Source organism: Hevea brasiliensis, chromosome 16 (genome assembly GCF_030052815.1).
Source record: "Hevea brasiliensis isolate MT/VB/25A 57/8 chromosome 16, ASM3005281v1, whole genome shotgun sequence".
In the NCBI taxonomy this organism is placed as follows: Eukaryota; Viridiplantae; Streptophyta; class Magnoliopsida; order Malpighiales; family Euphorbiaceae; genus Hevea; species Hevea brasiliensis.
In genome coordinates, this window is record NC_079508.1 from 71590733 (window position 1) to 71602049 (window position 11317).

At 31.6% G+C, this 11317-nt stretch overlaps 1 protein-coding gene across 1 annotated transcript; it reads left to right on the forward strand.

Moving 5' to 3' along the window:
- The first annotated feature begins 8757 nt into the window (after window positions 1–8757).
- Window positions 8758–11105, forward strand: LOC110631687 (beta-carotene isomerase D27, chloroplastic). Its single transcript, XM_021779601.2, has 6 exons — window positions 8758–9371; window positions 9974–10066; window positions 10205–10266; window positions 10445–10551; window positions 10647–10742; window positions 10818–11105. The coding sequence occupies exons 1-6, from the start codon at window positions 8991–8993 to the stop codon at window positions 10865–10867; spliced, it is 789 nt and encodes a 262-aa protein (XP_021635293.2). The 5' UTR covers window positions 8758–8990; the 3' UTR covers window positions 10868–11105.
- Window positions 11106–11317: the final 212 nt, after the last annotated feature.

The following is an 11317-nucleotide window of genomic DNA, read 5'->3' on the forward strand; positions in this document are numbered from 1 at the left end:
AAAATAAATAATATAACATTTAGGTACTAATAAGTTTTGCACCAAAAAATTAATTATTAGAAATAAATAATTATCCATTTAGAAACTAAAGATTTTGCCTCAAAAAATTAATTATTAAAAATAAATAATATAACATTTAGAAACTAAAATTTTTTTTTTGGAAAATTGAGTCATTAGAAATAAATAATATAATATTTAGAAATGACTAAAAATTTACCTTAAATAGTAATTATTAGTAATAAATATTTTATTTATCTTAAGGGATATGTTTCTAAAAGATAATATTATAGTAGTGAATTATAGTCATTAGGCCAATGGATGGATAAGTTATCAGATCACTTTTCTTCCCCTTCAAGCATACTAACTCATATAGAAACTGACAACTCATAATCTGAAATGCAAGAGTGGCATCTATTTCAGTTTCCTTCCCAATTATTATGACTGTTACCAAGCTTTTAAAAGATTGTGAGAGAGAGGTTAAAAATAAAAGGGTTTTATCTTCATTATCAACCTTCACACCAATACTAGACAATTGAGTAATTAATTTATTAAAAACATTAAGGTGATCATTCACATCAGTACTTTCATCTATTTTAAGTTGGTATAACTCCTTTAAGTACAAACAATTTGTGAGTGACTTTGACATGTATAAACTCTTTAATTTCTTCCACAAAACAACTGGCAAAATTTCCTTCAAAATATTATACTTCATATCAGGAGCTAACATCAACTAATCGTACTCACCGCCCTTTGTTGAAGATCTTACCACAAGTTGCTTCTCATTTAATACTTTAATTAATCTTTGTTATACAAGGACATCATGTTGATATTTTTGTATAGTTAGACGTGTTCTTGTTGATATTTTTGGAAGGACCCAAAGGCAAAGCCAAAGTGCAAATGAAGGTGCAAATGGAGATAAGTTAAGCTATGGTGAATATAAGGATGGAAATCAAACCGAGCTAATGGAAGAAGAATCTGAAGAAAATGAAGCATAAGAGGAATCTCAGGTAGGTGAAGCTAGTGATGGCAATGACAATCAGATTTCTGTGATTCATCATGAGAATCAACAAATTGAGCTAGTAGGCCGTGATCAACCTCCAAGTGTTGGCATGTATTATGCTAGTATTGACGTTCTATTCGATGCATACCTTTCTTATACTAGGGAGAAAGGCTTTAGTATGGCTAAAAAGTCTGCTTCAAAAGATAATGGCAATGAGCGTAAATACCAAACAATTAGTCATGACAGGGGAAGAAAATCTTATGCAGAATCAATATCAAAGAGAATAAATTGCCCTGCATGCCTAAGCGCAATTTTAAGAAGTAATGGTTTTTTGCAAGTGACAAAATTACAGACCCAACATAATCATGAGTTGGACTCCAATATGTCCAAGTTCATGAGAGTGAATAGGAGTATACCTTTAGCTATAAAAAGAAGGCTTGAAGCACATGACATTGCTGGAATAAGGCCAAGCAGAAGTGTTAGACTCCTAGAAGTGCAAGCTGGTGGTCCTGAGAAGTTAAGTTGTCTCCCAAGGGATCGTCGCAATTTTATTAACATATCAAGAAGGTGGAAGCTTGGCAATGGAGATGCTGATTACATAAATAGGATGTTTTTAAGAATGCAACAACAAAATACAAATATTTTTTACTTGATTGATACAGATGAGGATCAGAGGTTTACTAATGTGTTTTGGGTGCATCTTTGGAGTATTGCTGCTTATGAAGAGTTCTGTGATGTTGTAAGTGTTGATACAACATACCCCGTCATCGTTACAGAATGCCATTTGCAAGCATTGTTGGAGTTAATCATCACGACCAATCAATTCTATTGGGTAGTGCACTTATTTCTTATGAGGATGCTAAGACTTGTAAAGGGGTTTTCAGTATGTGGCTTATAGTAATGGGTGGTTGTACTCCAAATGCAATCATGACAGATTAATGTGAGAGCATGAAAAGTGCAATAAAGGAAGTTATGCCTAATACAACCCATAGGTTTTGTAGATGGCACATTCTTTGTAAGGTTCCTGAGAAGCTAAGGGGTGTTCAAGAGTATGACAAGGCAAAGAAGGAGTTTATTGCACTCATGTATGACAGCCTAAGTCCTATAATGTTCGAGAGAAATTGGCATGAATTTGTTATGAAGTACAATTTGGAAGGTAACGAATGGTTATTGAAGCTTTACAACGAAAGACAGTTGTGGGTTCCAGTTCATGTTAACCATATCTTCTGAGCTGGAATGCTATTAACTCAAAGAAGTGAGGGTATGCATGCTTATTTTGATGGATATGTTAACTCCATGAGCACTTTGAAGCAATTTATTGAGCAATACGAGATTGCATTAACAGATAAGGTTGAAAAAGAGTTCTTTGCAGATTTCAGATCCAAAAACACAGTTATGAATTGCATTTCAGATTTTCAATGGGAGCGATAATTTCAAGAGGCCTACACTACTGGCATGTATAAATAGGTTCAGAATGAGATAAAACAAATTTGGGATTACAATGTGCATCAATCTGCTCCAGGTAAAGATATTAATGAAGGTGATGAAGAATTTGTCGAGCCAGGGTTTGAACAGCATAAAATTCTAGAAAGAAGTTTGTTGAATGACTGGTATGTGAAGGAACATGTTTATACTGTTCTTTACAATGAAGAAGGCTCTGTGTTCAAATGGAATTGAAAAAAATTTGAATCAAATGGCATATTGTGCACTCATATATTAAAGGTAATTACCCTTAAAGATATAAGGCAAATTCATGAAAGATACGTGTTAAGGAGATGGAGGAAAGATGTTTACCATAAGCACAGCTAGATGTTTTGTGATGCAGGGTACCCTTATATGATAGAGGAATACAAAAAATTTAAGGAAATTGACAAAAGCTTTAATGAAGCTGCAGATATGGCTATGGAAAGTGTTTCAAGACTTGAACGTATGAAGGCATGTCTAGAGGATTTGAACTTAGAATTTTAAAACTGGGATGGTCGATCGAATAATGCTAATGACAATGTAAATGGTGATGCTCCGGATGATGGTGATAAAGATTTACAAACTCAAACAATGATTATCCGAAATCCAATTGTTGCATCTAGTCGAGGACGTCCACGGGGTAGTAATTTTAGGTCTGCATTTGAAAGAAGGCCTAATAAGGTGCTCGTGGTCATGGTCAAGGTAGAGGGCGTGGCAGAGGTTGTGGACAAGCTTCAAATAATGCTTTAACTCAAGAATCTCAATACCAAGTATGTGTCATCCACTCTTATATTTATTTCACTCAGAGATTTTTTTAACACTTTAAAGATATATCAATAACATTTTTTTCCTTCATTTCACCTTTGCAAGCATCAAATGTTGATGTAAGAAATCTTACATTGAATGTCAATGATAGTTTTTTTGTTTCTTCTAGCCAAGTTGCTGAAAATTGGATTAGTCTTTAAGTTATTTTAATGTGGAAGATGAGCATCATAACAATTATTCAGTTGTTTATATAAAGTTTTATGGTGATTATAAAGGGGAATATGGTGTTTTGTTAATTTTGATACTTTTAGTTATATGTTTATAAAATTATGGTTTCATGTTTATGAAGTACATTTTGTAATCTCTTAAAGTTATATATATATATATATATATATATATATATATATATATATATGAGTTATGATACACGTTAGTGAAATCTAGTGTAAATTTGACACACCATACTCTAACTTTAAGCACTGTAATAGTGTAGGTAGTTTCTGAAATTAGCTGACCAATTTTCAACTTATTTTTACATAGGTTGAACTGCTATATAGTGTTCATGACTACTTTAAGCATTTGTCACCTGTTGATGCTTTATTACATGAGGCAAATTCATATCACTCAACAAGTTTGAGCATATTTAATTCTACTTAGCTAGTTTCATTTTTTAGCCAACTAGTTTCATAATAAGGATTGACTACTTTTAGAATGGTCTTATCTTGTTAGGCATGTTCGTTATTTTTATTCAATCCTACTTCTTATTTCAGTTTTCTTATAGTTTTCCCTACCCTATATAAAAGATTATAAATGCATAAATGAAGTTTGGATTCTAAGTTTTACAAATCCGATCATGATATAAATAGCAGAAATATATTAGTCAATTAACAATATGAAATTTTAAAAAAAAAAACCTCAAACTGTCAACATTTAAATATTTCAAAAGCATAGAACATGTATAAATTTTTTGACCATGATGCTTTACAGACACAAAAAATGTAGTAGGCTCTACTGCAAATCTACTAAAGGTGCACACATCACCTTTCTTCAGCTCATACCATTGAACAAATGACATTCATCTACTCTCAAACCTAGTCATCCACTTATTACGTCCAGTTGCTCTTATTGAAACTTGCCTGCAAACATACCCTACTTGAAATGGAATTGATATTTCAGCACGTTTAAAGGTGATTGTGCAATTTCTTATGCCAAGATGACTCAGAGCTTCCTGAACTGGAATGTACTGTAAAATCCACAAGAAATAAATAAATTGAGAAAAAATTATAATAAATAATTTAAATCATACAATAATTTTATTTAATATAGGGTTTGTAAATAATTACCACTTTATATTTCCAGTCATAATTCTTGCAAACAAATGTGAATGTCCAAGTACACATAGGTAAGTCGATTTATATTCAGTTTGCATTAAAACAATAATTAAAATTAATGCATGAAAATACAGAAATTATTAAAAATTATGAAAACACATACCAGGAGAGCATAAAGGGAAAGTGATCTCATGTCCTTCATTATTGCAAATTTTCACTACAAAATCTTTCAGGCCAACAAAATTGAATTTAATCTCATAATCTAATCCAACCTGAAAATGAATCAAAAACTCCCAAACTCCATCCATTAGGTATGCACTATCATCTTCTTCGATTACAAAGACCTCCCAAATTTCTTTATTCGGTATACGCAACTAAAAAGTTGCTTCGTTTTCTGTTTTACTCCACATGAAGATATGAAATGGTATTTCCTTTGAACAAAAAAAAAATGTGTTAATTATAAGCATGATTATATATGCCTCTCACATTATAATAGATATAACTTCAAGTGTAAATGATAACTCACAATGATCAATTATTCATAGACATCCTCTGTTACTTTGATCTTAAAGCTATCCTTCATTGTACGAAGCAAGCCAAATACAAATATCTTGCTTTCTAAGTCTAATACTGTTAAAAGAACACTTTTCATGATCTATTACTCGAAGAGGAAAAAGTGATCCCAGCTTAAGGTTTTATAACATGTTTTTCCATTAAGTATAAATATAGATATCTAGCATCATGAGAATATGACTATGAACGTAATTGATTTCAAAATATTAAAATATAGATACCTGTTAAGTATTCATTCAAACTGTTTCTAAAATGTGAGATGTTGTCTTTGCTAGAGAGAGAAAAATGAGAAACTTTAACCCAAGGTCGACTATAAGAAAGCAACCAGATTAATGTGTTTCTGTCTATCTAAACATTGAGAAGAAGATGACACGATCATAGAAGAGAGACGTAATCAAAGATATTTGGAAGTATATTGAATCAATATTGCACAGAGAAAGTGCCAGACGAAGAAAAGAAACGATTCTTTTGTTGCAATCTTGTGATCTTTCATATTTCTGCATTTAAGGGTTTGGAAAAACGTGTTTTAGTATTGAATATTTTGCTTTCCAAGTTAGTCTTGAAACAGTGCATTAATGGTGAGAAACAACGTGCTTTAATATTGAATATTTTGCTTTCAAAGTTAGTATTGAAAACGATGCACTTAATATTTAAACGATGCAGTTTTAATAATATGAAGATAATTTTTATAAAAAATATATTACACGATTTTTATTAACAGATTATTATTATAATCATACCATATATTAAAGCATAATTAATTTAATTTATGAGTTATAATTTTAATTAATTATTTTTTTTGTCAATTTATATTGATGGTAAATATAATCATAGGTTATATCACATTAAGTTAATTTTACATAGAGTCGATCTAGTAGTTCACTATGTGGCATGTAACTCATATGGTTAATTTTAAATTGATCAATTTAATAATTGGCTATGTGGCATGCCACATAGATCATATTTTAAGTTTCATATAGTTAATTTCAAATTGATCAATTTAATAATTGATTATTTGTCATGTCACATAGATCATAGGTTCAAACTTATATAGTTAATTTTAAATTGATCAATTTAATAGTTGACTATATGACAGGTTACATAGATCATAGGTTAAGCCCCATATAGTGTATAGTGCATAGAGTCAATTTATAATTGATTATGTAGCCTGTCACATAGATCATAGGTTATAACTCATATAGTTAATTTCAAATTGATTAATTTAAAAGTTGACTATGTGACATGTCACATAGATCATAGGTTAAGCCTTATATAGTGTATAGTATATGGAGTCAATTTATAATTTAATCTATAGCATGTAACATAGATAATAAGTTAAGCCTCATATGTTGTATAACACATAGAGTCAATTTATAATTGATTATGTAGCACGTAACATAGATCATAAATTATGTCTCATATAGTGTATAGTACATAAAATCAATTTATAATTAATTATGTAGCATGTCACATAGATCATAGGTTAAAACTCATATAGCTAATTTCAAATTGATCAATTTAATAGTTGACTATATGACATGTTACATAGATCATAGGTTAAGCCTCATATAGTGTATAGTACATAGAGTCAATTTATAATTTGATCTGTAGCATTTAACATAGATCATAGGTTAAGTGTCATATGGTGTACAGTACATAGAGTCAATTTATAATTTAATCTGTAGCATGTAACATAGATCATAGGTTAAGTCTCATATAGTGTATAGTACATAGAGTCAATTTATAATTGATTATGTGGTATGTCACATAAATCATAAGTTAAGGCTTATATAGTTTATAATACATAGAGTCAATCTATAAGTGATTTTATGGCATGTAACAAAGATCAAAGGTTAAGTCTCATATATTATGTATAGTATATATAGTCAATTTTTTACTAGATTAAAGATTTGTATAAACTCTTGCTAACTCCAATAACATTAGGTACACATTCATGCCATGAAGTGTAAATTTCAGGATTAGCACCTTCAAAAACAACATAATACTTTTGTGTTTTCCTTTCTTTAATCATAGTAAGTTGAAAAATGAAAAAATAATAGAAAAAACAGATTCAAAAGAATGATGTTATCTTGTTTGAAGATGAAAGCAACTCTAAAGATGAATCTAATGAAAAAAGAAGGGAGTGGAAAAAATAAGATGAAGATGAAGAAAGTGAAAAATTGAAGATTAAAATAGAGGGAGCCTTCTGATAAAAAAGAATAAGAAGATGAATATATTTTAATGGAGAGAGGGGGGCATACAGAAAGAGAGGGTTGACGTTTTGAAGGAATGAGGAATGAAGAATGAAAATAAATAATAAAAAAATTGAGAGAAAGGTGATAAATAGAACAATGAGGTGCATAGAATATGAAGAAAGAGATGAAATAAAGAAGAAAAAATTATGTAAAGGTAGAAGAAGTAGAAATGATATAGAGATAGAAAAAAAATTAAAGTGGTCGACACAAATTAGTTGGTATGTGAATAAAAAGTAGTAATTTACTTTTAGGACTTGTAATGCTTAATGGATGAGAGAGAATTTATACCTTGAAACTTGTAATACTTAATGGATAAGAGAGAATTTATAATTTGAAATTCAAATTCTACGCATTATTTTAGAAAAATCTTTATGAGGGCAATAGTGTAAAAGCATAAATTTTCAGTGAATAAAATTATATAAATGATCTCATTGATTTATAATAAATATAGATTCACTTTGATCCCTTAAATTTTTCCCTAAAATATATAATAAAATATATTTATTAAATAAATAAATTTTATATGTCTATGTCTTGCCTTTTATGAATATCATGTGGCGGCTTGTGGTTAAACAGCTTACCTTGACTTCAGTCAGATTTATCGTAATCAACTCCAATGCCAAGGGAAGTCAACCCATTTTGTGAGCCATGGATCAAAGGCCCAAGCATGAGTGTGGATCATCGTAGGCCGTAGGGGCCATGGACCAGATTCAGCAGAAGATTTGGGTTGTGCATGTATTCAGGTGGGATTTGGGTGTTCTATAATTCTTTTGTAAATTTCTGTTGGGCTTGTAACTTGTTGGACCAAAATCATTCTCATTCACGTTTTTAAACAAAGAATATCAGATGATAATTACCTGCAAGATGCCATAAAATCATTCTCTTGGAACAAAATGACATAAAAATTTTATTTATTGAATAAATTATAACATCAATTATTTTTTATAAATATATATCTGTCTGAAATGGAGTTTAGAATTAAATTATTTATTAATAATGATCTCTTATGCAAAAATTTGAAAAAGAGCGAAATATTATTTTATCTTAAACCAAAAATAATAAAATTAAGTTTGTTTTTTTAATTTTACTTCTAATGAAATATTAATTTTAATTTATAACTAAAAAATAACGAAGAAATTCAACTTTTTTTTTTTTCTGTTGTTGAAAAATTTGAAAAAAATTATAGTCATTAGGCCAATGGATGGATAAGTTATGGGATCACTTTTCTTCCCCTTAAGGCATACTGACCCACATAGAAACTGACAACTAAGAAACTGAAATGCAAGCGTGGCATTTGTTTCAGCCTCAATTCCCATTCTTAGATATGTGTTCTTTAAATTTCTTCCCTATTAACCTTGTATGTATTTCATTGGATTAGGAAAGCAGATACAAATATAAATATGAATATCCTTCCAGAAATGTAATGTATGGCCATAATTTTCAAATTTCTCCAACCATATCTTCTTTTATCCTTCACAGATTCTTTGTTCTGCTTCTGGAATCCCCACAAAACAACATGAACATATGCGAGGTGAAAAAGCGAATTACAGAAGCCGAACAATAGTGAAATTCTTAATATTGAAGCTCGATACAGCATAATACATGGTGGCTCTAAGCCTCCAATCTGTCCAGTTTAGACCAGTTCAACAAAATCCTTCTTTACAGAGATGGAGACCCAGAAATTTTATTAGATGTAGGATTGCAGAGCCCACGGGACAGCCAGCTCCTTTGGGACAGAAAACGAAATACAATGATGGCTTCTTTGAGAAGGCATTCATGACCCTCTTTGCTAGGAAGATGGAGAAGTTCGCGGCTCCAGCCAAGGATGGGATTGAGGGTAAGGAGAAGGGTTGGTTCGATTATGACTACGACAGTTTTGTCGATGTTTCCAGGCGGGTAATGCAGGGAAGGAATCGCTTACAGCAGCAGCAAGTAGTTCGCGAGGTCCTCTTGTCCATGCTCCCTCCAGGTGCCCCTGAGCAGGTGGAACTTTCTCAACTCTTGATCACTTGGTTCTGTTCTTTATTTATTTATTTTATTTGAATGGTTAAGAAATGATAGTGTGGATCAATAATTAGGTTCAAGAAAGCTGATAGTCATACAATATTATTAGTTTGTTGATGTTAGGGGAATGAGATTTTCCTTGGAGACGTGTTAAGCTGGAGCCACTGTTTTCTTTGTGTCTCTTGAACATACTTTAATATTTCTACTTTAGCTAGTATTTGTTAGGTAAAAAGTAAAGATGTTCTATGTTTTAAGGAAAATTTGTCCAGATAAAGTTTACTTGTACTAAGGCTAGGTATTGATCTTACACCAGCACTGCATTTCTTTCTTCTTTATAAGAAGGAATGGATCAATGAAATGGTTAAGAGAGAGAAATTCTATTCTGAGCTTTCTGATATGAAATTTTATGTTTACTGTTCATTTTCTTGCTTCTGAATTTACAGTTGATTATTACTGGACATTCTGTTGGTGCTAATAAGGCCTTATTAATGAAATGATTGGGCCTATGAGTGATTTGATCAGTCTCACATTTGGCACAAATTATATAAATTGCTTCATTTTCCTATATGTTGTTGCTGCAGTTCAGGAAATTGTTCCCACCAACAAGGTGGGCTGAAGAATTCAATGCTGCATTAACAGTGCCTTTCTTTCAATGGTTGGTTGGTCCTTCTGAGGTAAAACTGACAATACTAGGTCCTTCTATGAATAGGAGCCTTATGTATCTTGCTTCAAGTTGTTTAGCAACAAAGCTAGATATGTTAGTACTAACTCTTAACAAGTTTCCTGCATTTTATATGTTATAATTTAATTAGGTTGTGGAAGTAGAGGTGAACGGGGTGAAGCAAAGAAGTGGAGTTCATATAAAGAAGTGCAGGTAGAAACTCTCTCTCATTTTCAGTATCCCTTGGGTAAGAACAATCTGCCATAGCAAAGAGAAAAAACAAAAAAAGGCACATTTCATGAGAGGCAAGGAATTAAATAATACTTCTGTTTATCATTTATGGTAAATTTTATACAGTAACAGCACTTTTGACAAATTGTTTCTCATCAAGGTACCTTGAGAATAGCGGGTGTGTAGGGCTGTGTGTCAATATGTGCAAAATTCCTACTCAAGATTTCTTTACCAATGAATTTGGACTTCCATTAACCATGACTCCTAGTAAGTACATTGGTCCATCAAATAGTGCATTCAAAGTTAATGCCATATTTGGATTTATAGCAATTTGTATGGATATGTGTGTGGTTTAATATCAGATTTTGAAGATATGAGCTGCGAAATGGTGTATGGACAAGCTCCACCTCCATTTGAAGAGGATCCAGCATCCAAACAGCCCTGTTTTGCAGATATTTGTAAGTTTTCAGTCCAGGTTTAGTACTTGGTTAATGGCCACTGCCCTGCTCTCTAACTATAATTATCACCTGCAGGCTCCATTGCGAATCCCAACTCCAATGTTTGTCCTAAGCTACAGGCTTGAAAAGATTTTGCTTCTAATTGGTTTAGTTTGTGTTGTACCTGAAAAAAGAATTTGATGTATGCCTATCAGACAAGGCCCTTTGCTTCATACAAGGATGATATATTCCCGCAGAAGATTTATTCTAGGCAGGAGTTGTAATCTCAATGAACTGGTAGTCTGTTATTTATAAGCCTTAAAAAGGATCCGAACTCTAGTTCTATACAGATAAGACTAAATAACAATATACTACTTCCTGTCCCTTCTTCTTTGCAAGTTTATTCTTCTATGTTGGAGTTGGGCATCCCACATCAGTGGCCAAAATAGAAAAAAAAAATATAAAAGATGGAGCTCATCAAGCTCAATAAATGTGAAGTCCATCAAACCCAATTTGATAAAATATAGAAGCCCTCATGGGCTCACCCAAGAAAGGAATTGTCATCGAAAACTTTTTTGATTAATAGATCCATATGT

Excerpts from the sequence above, each read along its gene's own strand:
- LOC110631687 (XM_021779601.2), top strand. The coding sequence starts at position 8,991 with ATGGTGGCTCTAAGCCTCCAATCTGTCCAGTTTAGACCAGTTCAACAA. Across the intron at positions 9,372-9,973 it reads CTCCAGGTGCCCCTGAGCAG|TTCAGGAAATTGTTCCCACC; the intron begins GTGGAACTTTCT and ends TTGTTGCTGCAG. Across the intron at positions 10,267-10,444 it reads GTTCATATAAAGAAGTGCAG|GTACCTTGAGAATAGCGGGT; the intron begins GTAGAAACTCTC and ends TTTCTCATCAAG.